This window comes from Lissotriton vulgaris, chromosome 2_1 (assembly GCF_964263255.1).
Source record: "Lissotriton vulgaris chromosome 2_1, aLisVul1.2, whole genome shotgun sequence".
In the NCBI taxonomy this organism is placed as follows: Eukaryota; Metazoa; Chordata; class Amphibia; order Caudata; family Salamandridae; genus Lissotriton; species Lissotriton vulgaris.
This window is the reverse complement of record NC_141687.1, coordinates 1,537,390,199-1,537,413,063: the sequence shown is the minus strand read 5'-3', so window position 1 is coordinate 1,537,413,063 and position 22,865 is coordinate 1,537,390,199. Positions and strand designations below refer to the sequence as shown.

The 22,865-nt window shown below is 45.2% G+C and overlaps 1 protein-coding gene across 1 annotated transcript in view; it reads left to right on the top strand.

Moving 5' to 3' along the window:
• Positions 1-22,865, top strand: part of LOC147732860 (transient receptor potential cation channel subfamily V member 6-like) — a 232,520-nt gene that overhangs the window by 198,518 nt on the left and 11,137 nt on the right. Inside the window, exon 13 of the mRNA XM_086954916.1 lies at positions 7,779-8,047. Within this exon, the coding sequence (XP_086811042.1) occupies positions 7,779-8,047 (269 nt within the window). The remainder of the gene's footprint in view (positions 1-7,778; positions 8,048-22,865) is intronic.

Below are 22,865 nucleotides of genomic sequence, written 5' to 3'. Positions count from 1 at the left end.
ACCTTTTCTTTTGTGGTTTCTATTATTCTCTCTCTATAGATGTGTTTGGTTAATTGTCAAATATAGTTAAAAAATCCTATATATGATGTATATGTTCCTCTGTTTTGTAATGTAGTAGTAGTTTTGTTTGGTTTGGAAAATATGATTGAATGTATATAGTAATTTGTTCCTCACCCCCGGTGTAGGGGGGGTAAAAGAATGTGTAAAAAATTGTCAATAAAAAGAATAAAAAAAAAAAAATGAAATAGGTGAAACCTTAAGGCCTACAGACAGTGAGGGACCTATTTCCCTTGGTTCCAAGGACCCGCAGTGGATAGAGAAATCTCATCATTGCTTAATTCAAAGAGGTAGTCACATGGTCAACGGTGTACCTTGAAATCCCAAGTTCAGTCGGCTCCACTGGGGGGTATCGGTAGTAGTGATCATGTGGGACTATTGAAACCTGTGGATTTCTGCAATACACCTCCTGCCGATTCATTTAAAATACTGTCTTGGAATATTGCAGGTCCAAATTCTAAGCTCAATATTCCTGAGTAGGCTGCGTTATTGGCCAACACTCAGTTTGTCTCTTCCAGGAAACTTAGGTTTGTCGACCATTATATCGGGAAAATTATACCACATAGTAAAATGCAATTTCTAATTGTATGGGGAGGCCATCTGGAGGGCTAACAACTTAGGTTAACACTAGATTAACCTGTAAAGTAACAGAGGTAACAATTCCCTCCCCTGACATTGTTTGTGTAACATATATCTTAGCCCAGGTTGTCTATTGCACGAGTCACCCACAATTAAATTGTTAATTTCTCATTTGACAGCTGCCATGGGGAATGTAGTGAAGATTGTGGATGGTGAATTTAATTGCCGATTCGAACCTCTGAATGATGTTGGGGAGACTGTTACTCATGATGAGGATACTGTATGGCATTGTCTAGTAATAGCCTCACTGATTATATTTTAGTGGATCTCAGGACATGGACATCTTTGATTGATTTTACTGTTGTTTATCACTTGGATAGCGATCACAATGCTCTATCACTTGAAGTAGGACCTTTGCTTTGGGCCTGAAGTTTTGCCCAGGGGATCCTCTAGACCATGGCTACACACAAACATTTTCCCAGGGGCCACAAAGTTTGGTCTGTGTTGTGACTGAGGGCCGCATTGATGCCAACAAGGTGATGTTTGGGACTTGATGGTAAGTTGGGTGTAGGGGAAGCAGAGCATATACATGAACACCCACATGCATCAAAGTCAATTGCATTCGCAAACGGTGCGAATCGCAATTTTCGGCCGTTTGCGAATGCAATTGACTAATTTGGAATGCATCATGCATTTCGCAATTTTAGGAATCGCAACCATGTTGCGATTTCTAAAATTGCGATTGCTTTTAAGAAATCGCAATTTCAGATTTCTTAAATGCAATGCATGATCATTTTTTAATTACGAATTCGCAATTTGGAAGTGGTAAATTAGCATGAAGTTGAACTTCATGCTAATTTACCGAAAACTTTCAAATATGCACAAATTGCATTTTTGAAACTTTTAATTTACACACACACATGCCCTTGGGGCATGTGTGTGTTTAAATTGCATTTAAAGTTACATTTCAGGGGTGCAGGGAGGGGTTCTTTGGACCCCCCTGCAACCCTTGAAATTGCATTCACATTTTACGAATCGCAATTTGAAATTCGCAAAATGTGAATGCCTTCCCATTGATTCCTATGGGCCTTTTGGCCCATAGGAATCAATGGGAAGGGTTTTCCTTAATTGCGATTCGCAAATTGTGAATCGCAATTAAGGAAAAATACAAAATCGCAAAAATAAATGCGAATTGGTCATGCATTGCAGTTTGCGATTTCTAAATTGCGATTCCTTAATTTTCGCAATGTAGGAATCGTAAACGGCAACAATGATGCACCTTTAAATACATGCTTGTCTTATTTATATATTTTTAATCTTAGTGCTGAGATGAGTAAACAGCAGCCCGGTGCTGCTGTTGACCAGGGGGCCGTGTATAAAGGTGAGGAGGGCCACATGCAACCCTTGGGCCGTACTTTGAGTATCACTGCTCTAGACCATACTGCATGCGTAGAGTGAAGTGGGCGAGTATGAAGGATTGGGAGTGCATCTAGGCAAAATGTACTCCTTGGTAGCTGGCTGTTTAGGAGACCTTCTCAGTTTGGGTTGGGATCAAGGCATGGAGGTGGACTCAAATTCTGTCTGTTTAATCCATAATAAGGTTTTTTAATAATCTTAAGGGGTGCTTCTATGTGGTATTTAAAAACCGTGTAGTTCACCCCTGTTACAGCTATGGTATAATAGTGCATGTAAGAATGTTAGATCCGCCCTATTTTCAGCAATTAAAAGTCAGGATTGAGGGGAAATTAGATCCTTGAGGGCCTTGTATAAAAAAATAATTAGAATGGCTAAAAAATTCTGGGAATACGAGCATTGGGACAGCATGCTAACAGCAGTGAAGAGTGGCGACCAGCGCTGCTTTTGGAATTTAGTTTCGGTGGGATGCAAAGGTGGTGCTTGCCCTCACCATGTGTAATGTCTCTGCAGCAGATTGGATAGCACACTTCTCTTCTCTATACTCCACGAAAGAAGAAAATAAGGAGCTATCCTACCCCACCAACTGTTGATGGCTGAAAATTGTACACAAGGAGGGGATGGTCACGCATACAGCGTGAATCCAAATCCAATCACTCTAGGGATGTTAACAAAGCTATCACTAAAATAGATGCACATAAAGCCCTCAGATTAGATAAGATACCTGGAGATCTCTATAGAAGTGAAATGGGTTTATGGGGGCCTTAGTTTCATCCATGCCCCCACATTGGCAGGGGCCAAAATTATCCCCATTCATAAAACAGGTTATCTTTCTGACTCCTGTAATTACAGACCAATCAGCCTTATTGATTGCTCACAAAAAATTACTTTGTACCATAGTCCTTGTCTGATGTTTATGCCTGGATGTAAGAACAATAATTTTAACTCCCCTCTTGTTGGATTCAGGAAGAGCATTAGTACAATTGCTCAAGCATTCTGTTTGTAATTAATTTATTGAAAAACAGTTGTCCTGGGTGGTGGCAGTCTTTATATTGCATTTTTCGTTCTACATTTGATATGGTACCTCAATTGAAACTTTGGCTGGTCTTGACTGCTATGGGTGTCCCTTCTGACCTTTTGGATGTTTTAACCAGATTACACCTAGATGATGTTGCACAAGTGCGGTGTGAATTGTCGGGTTTACTGACGGGCCCCTTCCCAGTGGACTGTAAGGTTAGGAAAGGGTGCGTCCTCGCCCCCAATCTTTATTTGTTACTAGCTGTACCCGGCCACTCGTTGCTGTGGCTCAGTCTGGGTAAATGGAAGAGAAAGAAAAGTGTAAGCGCACATTTCTAATATGTTTAATTTCACAATGCTTGTGTTTATACAATATGTATTTATGACTATTGTCTCTATGTGTCCCTTGTTGTTGTTGTGCAGCAAGCAAATCAATAGGGTCTGTTTGGCCTGTCTTTTAAAAACTCACGTGTATTGTACATGCACGTATTCGAATCCAACTTTGTGTATATATAAACACGCGCTAATGTTGCAAAGTGAACCAACTCCTCCCCCCTCCCTACACCCACTTCCTGATCTGCAATGCCGGTCTGCCATCCTGACACCAACTGTCCATCCTAATATATGCAGACTATTGTCGCTATGCGTACCTTGTAGTTGTTGCGCAGCAACCAAATCAATAGGGTCTGTTCGGCCTTTCTATGAAAAACGCGGGCGTATTGGACACACGTGTATTCTAATCCAACCTTGTGTATATAAAAACACATGCTTAATTGAATCCAACGTTGTGTCAAAATTTCAAAGCAATCAGTGAAGAACTTTCAGAGATTTAAGAATTTGAACAAGCGAACATTTACATTTTTATGTGTCTGTTTGGGCTTTCGATTAAAAACACGCGCATATTTGACATGCACGTGTTGGAATCCAACGTTGTGTACATAAAAACACGCGCGTATTCTAATCCAACGTTGTGTCAAAATTTTAAAGCAATCGGTGAAGAACTTTTGGAGATTTGCGATTTTGAACAAAAAAATATTTACATTTTTATTTATATAGATTTGTAAATGATTTGATTATTTGTCCTGGATGATTGTGATTGAGACACACCCAGATTGGCGAGCATCAAGACTTCGGCCTTGATGTTCGCAGATGACACTTTCTTAATTTCTAAATTTCCCAAGGGCTTACAGAAATCCTGGCTAGGTCTCCTAAAATCCTGAAGGCTCTTAAGTCTGGCTCTCCCAGTGATCCTTGTGCCGCCAGGCTTCTGTCGGATTTGGCTGATATCCTCAATCCAGAGGTAATTAGTCTCTCTGCTCGGCCTCCGTGCCTAGAGCCTGGAAACTTGCCCTGATCCTTCCGCTGCTAAAAAAGCGTCCTTGGACCCTTTTGTGCCGGAGAACTATCGCCCTATTTCGCTTCTGACCAGCTTGGCGAAAGTGTGCGAGAAGGCCGTCACTTTTCAACTTACTAAGTTCATCGAGGAGTCCAAGGGGCTTCACCTGGCTCAGTCAGGTTTTCGTGCAGCTCACAGCATGGAATCGACTTTGCTGGAGATCGCTGAGGCTATCAGTGAGTGTCAGGATGCCCGCGGGAAGGCAGCACTGGTCATGCTGGACCTCTCTGCAGCATTCAACACGGTTCCCCCATGCCATGCTGCTTAACCGCCTGTCTGCCATCGGCCTCATTGGCAATGCTTGGCATTAGATTCGTTCCTTCCTTGAGGGCCGGCAGCAGCAGGTTTGGCTTCCCCCAAGTTCCTCTGCGCCGCTTCCGGTCTCTACGGGTGTGCCTCAGGGTTCATCACTTAGCCCCCTCCTTTGAACATCTATGTGACCCTGCTTGTGTATCTGGCGGAGTCACTGGGGGCTACGGTGATGGCCTACGCCGATGACACCCAGCTGCTGTTTACTTGGTCTAAGGAAGTGGACTCGGTCGGGCTGGCCCAAAATTGCCTTTCCGCTGTCTTTCACTGGCTATCTAATGCCCAGTTGAAATGCAACAAAGGGAAATCTGAGGTGCTGTTGTTTGGCTCCTTTCCTTCTGACTTCAGAGAAAGGCTTTGACTCCTGGGTTTTTCTCGTCCCTCTGAAAGAACAGGCGCGGTAAAAAACCTGGGCGTCTGGTTCGACTAAAACCTGCATTTTGTGACGCACGTGAAGAAGTTGGCCGGTTCCTACTTCGGCATATTGAAGAGCTTGAGGAAGTTTCTTCCTCTCCTGCTGAGTGCTTCTAGGGAAACCATGGTCCGGCGTTGATTCTGTCCTGCCTGGACTACACCAATGCGCTCCTGGTAAGCTGTTTGGGGTCCCTGGTTAAAAAACTTCAGGTAGTGCAGATTTCAGCAGTTAGACTCCTTATGGGGCTCTCTCCTAGAGATAGTCTGCGGACATACTTGCGCGCCTTGCATTGGCTGCCAGTGGAGTCCCGCTTGAAATTGAAAATGCTTACCATTGCTCACCGGGCCTTGTAATGATATGGGACCCCTTTAACTACAGAGAAGATTTGCCTTTTATGTGCCTGACAGAGTGCTGCGGTCGTCGGCCCTATGGCTGATGCAGATCCCGAAGTTCAAGCGCCAGCGTCTCGGTGGAAACTCCTTTGTGCGTAGGGCTGGCTTGGCCTGGAATCTAATGCCTTTAGCCCTGAGGACTACCCAGGACCCAGTGCTTTTTAGAAAAAAACTCAAGACCTTGCTGTTTTAACCTGACACACGTTCATCCTTTCTTCAGGAGCTAGCGCCGGGACACTTTGAGTAGCTGAGCGCTCTTACAAGCTTAATAAACATAAACATAAACATAAACATGACATTTAGAGAGGTTCTTTGAACAGAGGAGTCTTCAGTATAAACAGGATCAAACATTGACAGCTCCATCCCTCGGTACCCTGACTTATTGTTTTCTTCAGACTTAGATAACTTACCACTTTGAACATTTCCTTGATGAAATTGAGGCCCCGTTGTCCCGGATATTGTACCTGAAATTTAGGTACGGATCCCTGCCTATTGCCTCCTTTACTGGTAAATGGGCCCATAAGTCAGAATCAACTGGATGTTCTTGCCCTACTTTTTACTCAGAAAGGGAAACTGTAGAGCATGTGTTGCTCTTTTGTCCAACCTACCTCACCAGCAGGAAAAAGTGGCTTATTCCAATCTGTCGGCTCCTGGGAGTTAGAGAACTTAACAAAGCACTTTGCATCTTAAGGTTTGGTGTATAGACTTTGCTATATCACACTATTTATTGTGGAGGTTGAGGCAAATGGTGAGCTCTTAATTGTCCACCCTTGTCCCTATAATCCCTAAGTTTTACTTACAGTACGTATTACTTGTTTTATTAGGGATTCATATAGTGGCAGTATTGAGAAATTGTTCTTCCACGTTGTCTTACGTGTTTTTAACATTCATCTTGATTTCATCACAAGTTCTATTCTGTTTTTAGATACATGCATTAATTCAGAAATTGTGGATAATTTATGTATGTCAAATTGCTATGGGGTCCTCAAATTGTTTGAAATGAATTATTGTATTTTTTTTACTGTTTGATTTTTTTAGATCTGTATCAATGATCGTGCTGCACATATTTTTATTAATTGTATTTTAGATTTATTAACTTTCCGATGTTGTCATTACGTAGGAATCATTTTTATCAACTGTATTTTAGAGTTTTAACTTTGTCATCCTGTAGTTGTTTATAAAAGGAAATGTTACTGTATATCGTTCATTTGCACTTTTATTGTAAATGACCGAAATAAAGTTTTGAAATATAAAGATAAAAACCTCTCTCTAAACGTATGAAAGGGATTGGAGAATGAGTGACAACAAACTTTTTACAGTTAAATGCTGACAAAACAGAGATCATGCTATTTGGCGAGGTCCAACAGCTCTGGTCTTCTGAATGGTGCCCTCCAGAAATAGGAACAGCTCCTACCCTGAGACAGGTTGTCAAGAATATAAGTGTTAAAATCGATCAGTCCTCATCTATGAAAGAACAGGTTACATGCACTACTAGAACCTACTTCAACATGATGCGCCTGCTGAGGAAAGCATTTCCTTTTCTTCCTCTCTCTACTAGGAGAAATCTAGTCCAGGCACTAATTATTAGCAGGCTAGATTATGGAAATGCACTACTTGCTTTAATAAATGAGACACTAATGTCCACATTGCAGGTACTTCAAAAAACGGCAGCACGGCTCATTTGTAACCTCCCATCTGACACTGCTTCTGCACCTCTTCTGAGAACCTTACAATGGCTGCCAGTCAGGAAAAGAATAATCTTCTAAATATGTTGCCGCACACACAAATCCTTAATTGGAAAAGGCCCCAGCTACTTGCATCAGAAGCTCAAATACTACTGCCTAGTCAGGAATTTGAGATCAATGGACAAGGCTTTACTCACATCCTCCGTATCAAACTGACAAGATGCGGAGGTAGGACTTTCTCTTACATGGCCCCTTCCTATTGCAATAACTTACTTCACCACATTTGCACTTGTAGTGACTATATCAAATTCCAGAAAATGCTAAGAACAGTTTTATTTTAATTTAGCGTAATATTTCTACCTGGTTCTGTCCACAGCACCGAGATACTCCTATGAGGGCCATTTGTACGCTGTATAAAATTACGTTAACAATAACAATGAGGATTGAAGTTTGAAAAAGCACTGTTCAATATATGCTACAGCGATTTAATTATTCCCACATTCTCTTTTTTCCAGCTTTCTACATAATTTTTCAAACAGAGGACCCTGACAAACTAGGGCAGTTTGCAAGCTACCACATGGCCCTCCTCAGCACCTTTGAGCTGTTCCTCAGCCTCATTGATGGACCAGCAAACTACAGTGTGAACCTCCCCCTCATGTTCAGCTTCGTGTACTGTGCCTTTTCAGTCATCGCAACATTACTCATGCTCAACCTACTCATCGCCATGATGGGCGATACTCACTGGCGCGTGTCGAATGAGAGGGATGAGCTCTGGAGAACACAGGTAAGAAAAATTGGAAGCTTTCATGCGACTTTCCTTCTTTTGACACATTTCATACGTCTTTGTAGCATTACAATGAGTCTGGTACCTTAAGGCATCCTTCACATCTTTTCAGCCCTGCCAAGTGCCACTCATTAGGCATTCGACTAACGCATTTCAGTACGATGGTCAGCATCACCACACTGAAATGCATTGCTATGCATTAATAGTGCCTCCTCAGCAAGCCGGAGCACTGCTAATTAGCACCACACTGACTGAGCACAGCTCTAACCTGGCAGCGTGCTGCAGGCTTGGGGGCTGGGTAACTCGGCTTGTTCTGGGCTGGCTACAATGTAACATTTCACCCAACAAGCACATGCAGGTTACCTGAGAGCGCATGTTGCGAGAGTAAGTCTCATCAAATGCTCGTCATACGCCCAATCAGTACTGACAAGGACAGCTGGACACACACCTGTAATGATGGAAGGTTGCCCCAATAATACACTACACATAGATGGAGTGTCACTCTTATTTATTTATAATAGTTCCCTAAATAGCGCCGAGCCGGTGCGCACTCGGTCTCACTCTTCGCGCCTCTGATTGTCCGATGCGCGCGCAGCCGCCAACATGGCCGCCGGCACGTCACGTCATGGCGTGACGTGCAACTGCTAGAACGCCACACTACATATCTCCCCTTTTTTCCCAACAATGAAACATTTAACTTACAGTCCGCTGTCCATGTCATAGTCTCAAAACCTTGTCGGTATCACCACTGCTCTTCCCCTCTGGGTCAATCTCACCGGGGTGGACGGAGTCTCCTTCTCCTGAGTCTCTACGTCACCCCTTCCACTTCTAAGCACAACTGCTCCCTCTTCTTGTCTCCTCATGTCTCTTTCTTTCGCAGCTCCCTGGCTGCCATCGCCAGCTCTCTCTCCATGCTGATCTTCTCTTCTCTCGTCCAACTCCACATCCGCTTGTTCCTGCTCCACGTTGCTTTCCTCCATGTCTTCTAGATCTGCTCCACCTTGGCTCCATCGTACAACTCTGTTGCATCTTGCCATGCGATCCTGGGACCACACATTTCTGTCGCTTAACAGAGCCGCTCTGTCGTACACCTCTTTGACCTGCATAGGCTTACTGTACTTGCTGTCTCCCTTTCTTTGTAGCATAGCCAACTTTACTCGCACCCATTCCCCCTTTTCCAATTCAGTCTCTTTCACATTTCTGCGGTTGTTGTAGTGTCTTGCATAGATGGCCTGTGCCTTCTCCAAATTGGCTTTCACCACTGCTGGGGACCACTTGCTCGTTATGGTTTTCTCTTTCCATACACGGTTGTCCCGATTGAATGGCTCACGACCCCTCAGTATTTGGAAGGGGCTATATCCTGTCCCTGTGGGGGTGATTCTGTACGCCCACACCATGTGCCATATTTCCTTTTCCCAGTCTTTGTTGCTGGAGATGGCTGCTTGCACCGACCCCATCACCACTCTGTTAAATCGTTCTACCAGCCCATTTCCGGCCGGATGGTAGATAGAGGTATGTTTGACTAGGATGCTGTTCCGTTGCATAAAGTTGCTCCATTTGTCTGAAGTGAATTGGGGGCCGTTATCACTCAGGATGGACTTGGGGATGCCCTCTCTCACAAAAGTGTCAGACAGGAACCGTATGATAGTCTCTGTATCCATCGTCTCTTCCACTTTCACCTCTGGCCATTTCGAATATCTATCAATGAAGATGCACACGTATTTTTGAACCCCTTGGTCATCCAGAATCGGGCCCAGGATATCCACCGACAACTCTTCCCACGGATTCTGCGGGGGGTCACATTTTCCTAGTGCTGGGCGTAACAGTTTGAGTGTCTTATCTGCACCTTGGCACTGTAAGCAGTCTCAGACGTGTCTCTCAGCTCGCACGTCCATACCTGGCCACCAGTAGTTTTGCTTGGTCCTCAACTTCATCTTACCTATTCCCAAGTGGCCTTGGTCGAGCATGCTTAGTAACTTGGGAATGATGGTTGCCGGGGGAATGACTTTATCTCCCCTGTACACGAACACTCCTTGGTCGTCCATCGACAACTCTTCCCTGATCTCGTAGTATGGTTTAAGGTCCTCGCTGGTCTGTCTCTTGTCCGGCCAGCCCTTTGTGATGTATGATTTTACCTCCTTTATGGTCTGATCTTCGTCATACGCTTCTTTCCACTCCTGATTCCCGAGGACTCTTTCTTGGTCCTCCGTGAGTGCCACCAGCTCTTCCATCCCTGCTTGGTCTTCCTCACTATGTTCCATGGCTGCCGCCTTGCTTAAGTAGTCTGCCACTCTGTTCCGGCTGCCTGGGATGTATTTTACATCATATCTGAATTCTAGCAGTTTCAGGGTATTCTTCGAGATCCTGGGCGTAGCACTGAGTGTCCACTGGATGTTAGTACCTTCAGTAAGGGCTTGTGGTCCATTTTCAACTGGAACCGTGTGCCCCACAGGAATTGCCTGAACCTCGTCATTGCCCACACGACTGCCAGCATCTCTTTTTCTATGACGCTGTATTTCTTTTCCGTGTCGCTCAGTGTGCGGGATGCAAAGCTGAGTGTCTCCATCCTTCCTTGTCCTCGGTCCTGCATCAATACCGCACCTAACCCCTTATCACTGGCATCGGTAGTAAGCACTGTCTTTCCCTGGGGGTTGTATCCCTGGAGTGGTACAGCTCCTACCACCTCCCTTTTGATGACTTCAAATTCACTTTGTGCTTCCTCCGTCCAACGAAACTCAGTACTTTCTCTCGTCGGCTGCCTCATATGATGTGTCTTGGTGGCGAAGTGCTGCACGAATTTACTGTAGTATTCCGCCATGCCTAAAAATGACCTAACCTCCTCTTTGTTGGTGGGCGGTGGCGCTTCACATATGGCCTTTGCATTCTCTGCTTTCGGAGTTACTCCTTGCACCCCAATCTCGTGCCCTAGGTAGGTCACCGACTCCATGCCTATCCGGCACTTGGCCCATTCTGCTGTGAGGCCCTTCCCATCTAGGATCTGTAATACTTTGTTGAGTTTCGTGTCGAGGTCTGGTTTGTCTCGCCCCATTACCAGGATGTCATATGATGTGTCTTGGTGGCGAAGTGCTGCACGAATTTACTGTAGTATTCCGCCATGCCTAAAAATGACCTGACCTCCTCTTTGTTGGTGGGCGGTGGCGCTTCACATATGGCCTTAACATTCTCTGCTTTCGGAGTTACTCCTTGAACCCCAATCTTGTGCCCTTGGTAGGTCACCGACTCCATGCCTATCCGGCACTTGGCCCATTCTGCTGTGAGGCCCTTACCATCTAGGATCCGTAGTACTTTGTTGAGTTTCACGTCGTGGTCTGGTTTGTCTCGCCCCATTACCAGGATGTCGTCTTGAAAATACTCGATGCCATCCATGTTTTTAAACAGTTGGTGCATCAGTTTCTGGAATACCGCAGCCGCCGATGCCAGTCCGAATGGCATGCGGCGGAACTGATAACACCCAAATGGGGTGATGAAGGATGTTAATTTCCTGCTCTCTGGGTGCAATGCGATTTGATGTTAAGCTGAGGTCAAGTCTATAGTGGAGTACCACTTGATTCCTCTGGTCTTGGCCAGCATTTCTTCAATTCTAGGTAATGGGAACTTCTCCACCACGATGTTCTTGTTCAATTCCCGCAGGTCGACACACAGCCTGACTTTCCCGCTGGGTTTCATGACTACCACCAATGGCGCGAGCCACTCCGCGCACGTGATTGGTTCGATGATCCCCTTTTTTCCTAAGTCCTGCAGCTCTTCCTGTACAGCTTCTCTCACTGCTAGGGGCACATTTCTCACCTTATGGGCGACTGGTACAGCCTCCTCCTTTAGGACTATCTTGTGGGAGAATTTCTCCAGCCTTCCCACCGTGCCTCCGAATACTTTGGGGTACTCTCTCTTCCATTTGTCCAGATCTGGCCAGACTTCAAGTTCGGTGAGCAGTATCTGCTCTTTTCCACCCGGATCCAGCTTGATGCCCAGGTCGGCTTGGTCCAGCCATCCTAACACCGAGGGTCCTTTCTCCAATATGATTAGCTTGCAGAATGCGGAGCGGCCTCTGAACTCAAATTTTAAGGGTCTGAATACGGCCATTAGTATGCGGTCCCCATTATATGTGACTGGTCGGATGTCCAGCTTTTCCAATTCCGGGCCTAAATGTGGCTTAAAGATTTCGTTCCACACCACTCTCTGGACGATGGTGTAGGGTGAGCCTGTGTCTGCCACCACGCTAATCGGTACTCCCCCTATCGTCATCTCCAGTACAGGTTTCGTCGTTCTTCTGCCATCCACACTTAACACTTGGTCGTATATGCAAAGTACGGTGACGACGTCCTCCTCTGCGCCTTCCTCTTGCTCCTCACGATCTTGGTCAATGTATTTTACCATGTTTTTGGATGATTTCCTCCGGCACAACTTCTCGTAATGGCCCACAATGCCACAGTACATGCATTTGGCGCGGAACGCTGGGCACTTCCTGTTGTGCGCTTCATGGGACCAGCTTCCACATTTGTAGCACGATTTCTTGCTGCTCCCCATCTGCTTTCCTGGTGGGCCCGGGTTGCCTTGCCATTTGTTGGGTCCCTTCGATGACGACCCCTTGTACTTGTAGTCTCTGAGGGGCTCCTCATCGTCGACTTTATGAACCATGGTGCTGGGCGCCGCCGCCTCCTTCTTCGTCGCTTCCGCGCACCTGCGCGCCAATTCTGCCCACTTGACTATTACCATTACCTCCTTCAACGTGGTTTCCCCGCTGGCCCACAGCTTGTCCGGTACTGCCATGTTCGTGGTGTGCATCACTATCTGGTCTTTGATGAATTCTTCTTCGAATGTGTTGTATTTGCATGTGGCCGCCAGTTTCTTCAGAGCCACCACGTATTCCTCTACCGATTCTCCTGGACGTTTTTTCCGTTGCTGGAAGTTGAATCTATCAACTGATACACACACAGATGGCCTGTAGTGTTCGTTCAAATCGTCGATGGCATGGGCATACACATCGTCATCTGTGCTTGCTCGTTATTTAGGCACCAGGCTTTTGTAAATTCTGAGCCCTTCTGGACCTAGGTTAAGTAGTAGGATGCGCTCACTCTTGCTGTTGAACTTTTCTTCATTTTCATCCTCAAGTACTTCTATGAAATTGTCAATGTATTCCCTCCAATCTTCCCACTTCATGAGTGGCTCTCCTGGCTTGGGCAGGAACTGCACTGGTGCTGTCGCATATCTCGCTTGTGCACTCATCTTCTCACTCTTGACCGTGGGTGGAGTGCCGCTGTGGCTTCTGGGACTGCCTGGCGTGCTGACCGATTCCTGTTTCTCGGCCTGTAACTGGGGATCTTCTGTGTCTGCCCCCTCCCCTTTTCCTGAGGTAGCCAGCACGGTTTCCACGTTGCAGGTTCACCGTGCTCTTAGGCGCACTGCCCTTGCCTCCTCCTGGGTTCTTTCTCCCTTTTTTCCACTAGCTTGTCTATCCCTCTCGTGGGTGTGCTTTTGGGCTCTGCCGCGCTATTTAGGGTGGGGGGCCGCTTGTGGTAGCTTACTTGTCCTTCCCCAGTCGGTTAGTTTCTCTGGTTGTTTGGTTCAACTGTCCTGCTCCACGTTCTGGCTGTGTGAACCACCAGTTCGTCTTTACAGTGGCTAGTTTATGTGTTTTTCCGTGTGCAGGTGTTCAGCATCCCGTCCTCGTCGCCATTGTAATGATGGAAGGTTTCCCCAATAATACACGACACATAGATGGAGTGTCACTCTTATTTATTTATAATAGTTCCCTAAAGAGCGCCGAGCCGGTGCGCACTCGGTCTCATCTTTCGCGCCTCTGATTGTCGGATGCGCGCGCAGCCGCCAACATGGCCGCCGGCACGTCACGTCACGGCGTGACGTGCAACTGCTAGAACGCCACACTACAACACGTATAGGCAGGCCCTGCCACGGCACAATTTAAATTTGGCAGCCGGCTCAGCCGGGAGAGCGTTGCTGGAACTCACAATGCGTTGTGCTATGAGGCCCGACTGGGGCCCAGCTGCGTAATGCTTCGGACCACGGCAACTACTGTCTTGCCCTACTGCAGTTCAGTGCAACCTGGGGCTAATTTAAATGCCACTGCTACGCGAGTCAGACTCATGTCGAGTCTTCTTCTGGACTGCTGCCATGCTGCCACAGTGACATCGCGGCTGGCCCATACTATCTATGAGGCCGGTAGCTCGCTGACCAACAGTAAGTGTCACTCAACTAAGTTGTTCAAAATTGAGCGCATCATCATTCGACCTGCAAAGTAAGTTGCAGGTGCTGAGCTCTGCATAATTGCACTGCAGTCACTAGTCTGTCTACAGTCTGCACAATTGCATAATTAGCGTCCTATACTGTAACACTACCTGAAGAGAGGGGCTGTCTGTTATGTTATGTTATGTTATGTTATGTTAAGTCTGCTTATATAACGCATGGCTACCCCAGCATTGAGGCATCCCAGCGCTGCAGACATACCTAAGAACAGTGCAACACAACAGAAAAAGTGAAGTTAAATGGAAGAGAACAGCCAGGTTTTAATCTGTTCACGACATAGCAGGTGGTTAGAAGTGGCCCGAGCCCCAAGAGGGATCGAATTCCACAACTTCGGCGCCAAATGCCTAAAAGAGCGACCACCAGCTTGGCACCTTCGGATCTTAGTCGTGCGTGCCAGTGATAGATCGGCCGAACGAAGGGCACACAAGGGGACATAGAAGGAACAGAGTCCCTGCAAGGTTTGAGGGGCAGTGCTATACAACATTTTGTGAGTTAGACATAAGCTTTTAAACTGGATGCGTTGCTTAACCGGTAAACAGTGTAACCGATGGAGAATAGGAGAGGTATGGCATTTTTTGGGCAGTGCACATAAAAAGCGAGCCGCAGCATTCTGGGCTCTCTGTAGTCTGTTTATCACTGTCAAGTTAGAACCCAACATAAGAGCATTGCAATAGTCTAGATGGAATAAGACTAAGGCCTGAATTATAATCTGACGGATGCAGGGCTCAAAGAATCCGAGGATAGGTTTAAGGGAGCGTAGGCGACCATAGCAGGTGCCTGCCACTCTCTTAGCATGGATTTCCATAGAGAGTGAATTGTCCAACATCACACCCAGGTTTTTGACAGCCTCTTTGGGGGCAGGAGAAGGTCCCTGAGTGGGAGGCCACCAATGTGCATCCCATTTCTGCGTGTCCTTACCTACAAGAAGTATCTCCGTCTTAGAAGAGTTTAACTGGAGATAGTTCTGTGACAGCCAATTCGATATAGCCAGGATATCTTCCTGGAACTTGATTTGGTCAGCCCCTGTTTTCTTAGAAAAGGATAAAATGAGTTGTGTATTGTCCGCATATGACAGTAATTTGATATTGCGGTCCCTGGCCAACGTGGCCAGGGGGCGGACATACACATTGAACAATGTGGGGCTGAGCGCAGAGCCCTGTGGGACTCCACAGTCCAGGGGGTGTATGCTGGATGAGTACGGTGGGGCGTGCACTTGGAAGGATCGGTCCGATAAAAACGACGCAAACCATTCCAAGGCTCTCTCCCTGACTCTGATGTCCCACAGTCTCGCAAGCAGGATCCTGTGGGAGACCGTGTCAAAGGCCGCACTCAAATCCAGCAGAAATAGGGCAGATGTCTCACCCTGGTCCAGCCCCTCCCTCAGATGTTCCGTAACGGCTAGCAAAGCAGATTCCGTGCTATGTTTAGCACGGAAGCCGTTTTGAGATTCGTCCAGAATTCCATTCGACTCCAAATAGGTAGTCAGAATGGAATTTACATGGGCCTCCATCACCTTGGTAAGATAGGGGAGCAAGGAGATGGGTCTAAAGCTGTCTGATCTGATGGGTTCTAGTGATGGCTTTTTTAAAAGGGGAACAACTTTAGCATGTTTCCAGGATGAGGGAGTGGTAGCTGACTGAAGTGAGTTGTTAATTAACATCCGCCCTTCCCGCAAAATGGGGTCCTGGAATAGTCTGAACAATTCCGGCTGAACAGGATCTTCCGGGGAACCTTATTTTACTCTTTTAATCAAGGATTCCATCTCAGTTTGCTCAGTAGGTGGTAAATATTGTAGTGAAAATGGCAAGTCGATGGGCCCCATTTACAATGGGTCCAAATGAGGTTAGAGAGTTATAAATACCTTTGACTTTGTCTACAAAGAAACAGGCCAGCTCTTCACATTGGACATCGGACACAATTAAATTACCTGGGCCCTCCGGTATCTTAGTCAGATCCTTTACTAAGGCAAAGATGGTTTTGGAGCGGTTAGTACTGGAGTTGATCAGATCAGTGTAGTATTTGGCTTTTGACAGTTTTATAAGTTTATGGTAGGCTTTAGTAGCTACTCTGAAGTTAGTTTTGGCCAGATGGTCATACGACCTCCTCCAGAGACGCTCCAGCTGCTTTCATTGTTTTTTCTGTATTGTAAGGGCCTCAGAGTACCACGGGTGAGTTTGGCCCCGCTTGGGCCCAGAGCATTTCATCGGAATGAAATGGTCGAGTGATTCTTTTATCCACTCCCTATAAGCTGTATAGGCCTCATCCAGGTTGCTCGGCCAAGTAGGGCAGGAGGAATGGAGTCTAGCTTCGAACGCTACATTATCAAGCTTGTTCCAGGGACGCCTCCGCAACAAAGTTGGTGGCTTTTCCCTGCATTTAGCTGGAATCTGAATTGAAGTAAAACCGGAAAATGATCCGTCCAGCTAAGGGGACCGGGAATGGAGACAGAGGCTTCCTGAATGTTCGTAAACACCGGATCTAAAAAATGGCCTGCCTGATGCGAAGGCCCTTCAACCAACAGGTTAAGCTGGCAGGCCTCCATATCACCCAGAAACTTCAGTATAGTGGGTGAGTCCCGACATTCAAGATGGAGGTTGAGGTCCCCCAATACACTGAAGTTTGCTGGCTGTAAGGCCAGCGCAGTGATAGTTGCCACCAGCGATTCGTGAAAAGCACCGGCTAAACCGAAGGGGGGGCGATAAATCAGGAGCCCCGTAAAGGTGAAAGTGTCAGAAACCCGTGCCTTAAATACTGCACTTTCGCAGTTTGTTATATTTGTAGGGTTGAGGGTATAGGAGTAGTTATCTTTAAAGATCACTGCTATTGCACCACCTCTACCTTTTAGTCTATTCTGGAAACATATGAGGTAACCCGGGGGAAGCGCCAAGGTGGGAATGGCCATGGTGTCATTGGTTAACCATGTTTCCGTCAGGAATAGGAGGTCAGGGGAGAGTATACGAGGAACTCATGGACGTCCTCATGGTGTTTCACTAATGACCTACAATTAAGGCTCACTAAGCTTAACTTTGTAGAGGACTTAGCTGCTAAGGTTGCTGATACTGATAGTTGGCTAGTCTCTGTGGCCTTAAAGCCACACTGGTCACATTGAGCGCAAACAGAGCCAGGGTACCACAAATGAGGTGTACATCCTGCCTGTCTCCGGCCTTTTCCTCGCATGTAAAACTAATCTGGCCCAGTTTTCTTGCAGCTGCACAGGTGTCGCGTCTGTGTGCTAGTGCACTACTGTTGAGATATGGGGTAGGGGAGGTCCATGGTCAGAAAATGTCAAGTGGCACCATTTAGGCTCACAAGCATTTCCTGGCCTAGCCCAAGGTGCAGGCCGCAGGTCACCACCGTGACCAATCCACACCCTTCTGTTCCACTGTTCATGTCCAAAGCAGGTTTTGATTTATTAAGCCCAATAAGGACCCAGGGCGGAGCACATTCCACCATCCTAAGTTATCCAATATGCATGTGAGGTCACTCTCCAGCACCTCTCACTGATCGCACCTCTGGACCCTTGTACCACGTAGGTCACGCCACGTCCCACGGGGTCGCCCCATTGAGAGTTACGTGTGCCAGCCTGCCTCTGTGAAGGGTCCCGCTTGCCCCATGTACTTACTTGAGTCCTGCAGATGGCACAGCCCTAATTTGCATTTCCCCCACTTGACTGCAGCTTACCTATCATACGTTACCTCCTGTGGTGCTGAGGGCAGATCCAGATAAAGGCAGGACACTCGGTCTCTTCTTGAGCAGGCGCTCTGATGCCGCCACCGGTCCCTCCTCAGTTCGCATTCTTCATGTTTTGCTGGCATCTGCACCTCTCCCATCATTTGCACAGCTCCAGGGTCATCAGCTCGGTGTCCAGCTCCAATCAGGCGGGCCTGTGGATTCTGAGTCTCCCAATCTTCATCCCTTAGGTGCACTATGGTGTAAAACTAGCCTGTTTGTCTTTTCTTCATCTTTTGCAGTGATATGCTGCGTCTCTGCAGTTCCTTGTGTGTCTTTACAGGGAAAATGTGGTCAATTATTAAGGGCGCATAGGGAGAGTCTTCCTTACTCTTGTATGCCATGTTTGGCTGTTAGCCACTTCCCCCTATAGCTTCTAAAGGATAACAATGCTGCAGTGTCATGTTGTCACACATTTTTTCCTATTCATTTAATTTTAGGTGAGCTCATGTCATCATTCAGCCCTGTTAATGTAAGCAAAGGTACAGCTGAGCTCTGCATTGCAGTCACTGTCTGCACTCTGCACAAAGTTGAGTTCAGCTTCAGTGAGGCAGGCTTAGGCTCCACGCTGTGTCCTCTCTAACATCCTAGTTCTCTTCCATTTCTGGCGCTTTGTTGTAAGATCTTAGAGTTTCTTGTTGCTCAGATGGGCATCATTTCAGATATTTATAGATTTCCCTCGTCTTCATTGCTTGATTTTCCCCAAGAGAAAGTGTCACTTATAGTTGTTGAAATGTCACTCATAATTACACGGAAATTAGGAAAATGACACACACAGCCAACTGAAACCTTGGCAGCTATGTCTTTTGCAAAACAAAGATGTTGCTGGAGACTACAGGGGAAAAGGAACGGAATGTGCAGTATCTAATGGATATGCTAATAGAACAGTTGATGGTCAGAATGGAGAACAATGTCATACATTCATCCTAGTACAGAGATATGAGCCTAAATCCATCGTTTCTTTGCTCACCATGCCATTCCAGTTTGGACCCAGCCATATTCAAATCAGTCTTGAACCTGCGCCCAATGGGGACAGTACTGCCCAAACTGCCTGGCCAGGGCCTCCCTGGACTAGAAACAAGCCTCCTAGGATCGGTTTTGGGCTTTCAGCACTCATCAGCCAGGATAGCTTGACTTGAGTGGCATAGAGAGCACGGGACCCACATCTGGGCATACCCGTCCCACTCAGAGTGACAAATGCAAAAAGTACAATCGATGGACAGAATGCAGACAAATCTCATACCTTCACCCCAGTACATAGTACTGGGACTAAATCCATTGTTTCTTTGCTCACTATATATATAGCCAGGGATCGTGAGATCACAAGGACTCAAGTGCGCACTAACTAAAAGATATATTTTTCAAAATTTTCCATTTGTCATATTTTTAATTCAAAAACATTTTTTGTAATTTATGTCATTTGCAGTTCAAATAGAATAAAATAAAGCACAGTTCATTACAATACATAAACAATTATTATCTTTTCATACATGTTTTTTACACTGGTCAAATGCTACACAACACAGTTATATTTACAACCCAATGCATTTCGGGGTATTGCACCCCTTCGTCAGGGGCCTATGAAAGAAGAAAGAAAGAAAAAGGAAACCTAAATTAGTTTCGATGCACTTGAAAAAGTATTTTGTGTTAGAGCGACTGTAATTAAATTACCTTACCTAACTAACTGGTTGGAGACGAAAAAACGTGATATGGGAGGTTCCTGTTAAGTCTGAAAAAATATATACAAATTGCTTAGTTGTATACACTAAGAACTTGTAACCAACATGGTATTAGACCAACTTTCTTGTGTGTCATTACCTTAACTTCCAGTGGTTGATACAACTATCTGTGGATAATTGTAGAAAAAATACGATCAAAAAACGGAAATTGTCATAATGTTTATCTCGAAATGATCCACAATGGGATGTTCACCATTTAAGTCAACAAACGCTCACCTGTGCATTTAGGGACGTGCTAAATGTGGCGTTGGAGGAATCTGGTAAAAATAAATATGAAGATCAAGACCATGAATAACTTGCCTTGAAGTATAGTAAATTATCATCCTTATTGAACATGGGCTGAAACTAATGTACCTACGAGCTTTAGTCCGAATTGCGGAGTCTCGCTGATATTCCTCGTTCTCCCGCGCTGTGGAAAACAAAAACGCGTAACGCGTTTAGAACTATATTACTAAAACCAACGCGCATCCAAATGAAAGTATCTCCCTGTCAGTAGCGCTTACCGGAGACTGCAAGGCAGCAGCGTTGTACCGGCGTCTTCCCTCGTTGAATACTCGGGAGCTTGTGGTCCTTCTCTTGTGTTTATAGAACGAGCCGGTCACGTTATCGAAAACGGACTGGTTCACACGCGCGCAGGCGCCATCTTGAAAGGGGGTTATGTATAGATTATTTGCACTAATTGCAGAACTTGCCAAACTCAGTTGGCGAAAAAATATATACCTCCCTAATAATTTAGTTTATCAAAAGAAAACGGACTGGTTCACACGCGCAAAGGCGCCATCTTGAAAGGGGGGTTATATATAGATTATTTGCACTAATTGCAGAACTTACTAAACTAAGTTGGCGAAAAATTATATACCTCCCTAATAATAACACTAAAAGGACGTGTTGCCTGCTATGAATATAAACGAACCGTAACCACTGTGTTAATGTGAATAGTACAGAGAAACCGATCGCTTAGTGGAATAAGTACATGCGTCTAAAAGCCCTATTAGAAGGGGGGAATTTTGTGACTAGTTGATGCCAAGTGCATGGTATCAAAGAGTACTGTGGTGTTGGAAGCCACTCTTAGCTATATGATCTGAGGTGGATCAACGAGTTCAGTGTTTAAAAAACTAATAAAAGAAAAATGAAACAGTGACAGTAAAAGAAGCTAAAAAAGAAACAGTGCGAAGGAAAACATTATGAGTGTCAACATAATTCCATACATGTCATATTTTTGTACTATGGTGCCTGAAACAAAGTTATAATTGTAATCCAGTGGATAATATCTAATTTATGGTGAATGTAACACGTGTAGTCTCACTAGTGTTGAGTGCCACTATGCTAATGACAACCCTCACTGGATATTTAGTTATTGATACTGGCTTATAATTTAAAGAAAACATATCATATCCAATTTATCATTGAGCCCATCGGGGACTGTGGTTTGAAGTTTCCAAATCCAATATATTTCTCTCCTGAGTAAAATCTTTGCATTGTCCAACCCTAGGCGTTGTGGAATTTGCTCAATAATCTGGAAACGAACTTGCGCTATTGTGTGGTTTTTCTCAATCCAGTGTCTGGCGAGTGGCGAAGTTATATTTTTATTGCGAATTCTGCTTTTATGCTCTGCCAGACGTATTTTCATCTTCCTGTCGGTTTTGCCGACATACAATAGTCCACATGGGCATTTTATCGAATACACTACGTGTTCCGCATTACAATTTGCTGAGTGTCTAAGCCCTATCTGTTCTCCTGTTTTCGGGTGGGATAATTTGTTGCCAGTGATTACGTTATTGCAGTTTTTGCAGTTATAGCACTTGGTTGTGCCTCTAGGACTGGATGTTTCTAATATCATGTCATCTGGTCTACTCAATAATTCTTTTAAGTTTCTTGACCTTGAGTATGCGAAGAGCGGTTTCTGTGCGTAAAGGTGGTCAAAATCACTCTCCATTTGCAAAATGTCCCATCTTTTGAGTATCGTCTTTTTAATTTCTCTGGTTGCTGTCGAGTACTTAGATACGAATACCATTCTCTTTTTCGTTTCTTTAGTCTTTTTTTGTAATAGTACAGTTCTAGGAATTGTTTTTACCCTTTCCATTTGCATGTCTATTAGTTTTTCCGGATATCCTCTGTTAAGGTAGCATTGTTTCTGCTTCTCAAGACTCTTGGCACATTGAGCGTCGTCCGACGCTATCCTTTTTATTCTCATAAATTGAGACATTGGTAGATTATTCTTTAGAGTAGTAGGATGAAAACTTCCATACTGAAGTGCTATGTTTTTATCAGTTGGTTTCTTGTAAAGCTCTGTGCTCATCTTGTTCCCTTCAATTTTTACTTGCACATCCAAGAAAGGAAGAGTGGTGGTGCTAATTTGGCTTGTAAATTTGATCCTTGGATTGATTAGATTGAGACTCTGTATGTTGCGCTTAAGATCTTCTGTTGGTTTCTTCCAGACTAGGAAGATATCGTCAATATATCTTTTGTAATACAAAAGGCCAGTTTGCCATGTTATATCTTCTAAGATGTACTCCAGCTCGAATTTTGCCATGAAGATATTTGCGTATATACACGCCCCTGGAAAACCCATAGCTGTTCCGCTTAATTGTGTGAAGAACTCAGTTTGCCATACGAAGTAGCTGTTGTGCAAGCAAAACTCCAGTAGTTGCATGATTAAATACTTTGTTTCTGGTGGTATGTCCATTCGCAGTAATGCCCATTCAATAGCTTCTAGGCCCATTTGGTGAGGAATTGATGTGTAGAGTGACACAACGTCTATTGTACATAATACCAAACTTTCCTCAGTATGTAAATCCAACGAAGTCACGCTTCTTAAAAAATGTGAAGTGTCCTCTAGGTAGGTTGGCCAATCTCGCATAAAAGCTTGCAACTGGGCATCAATGTATATGCCCAAGTTTTCAAAAATTGAAGAACATCCTGAAACAATAGGACGAATTGGCGGATTTTGCAAACATTTGTGTATTTTAGGTAAGAAGTAGATTTTTGGTCTCCTTGGGTATAACTGCCTTAAGTATCGTTTGGTTGCTATAGTAATCCACCCTAGTTCTTCCGCTTTATCAAGAATA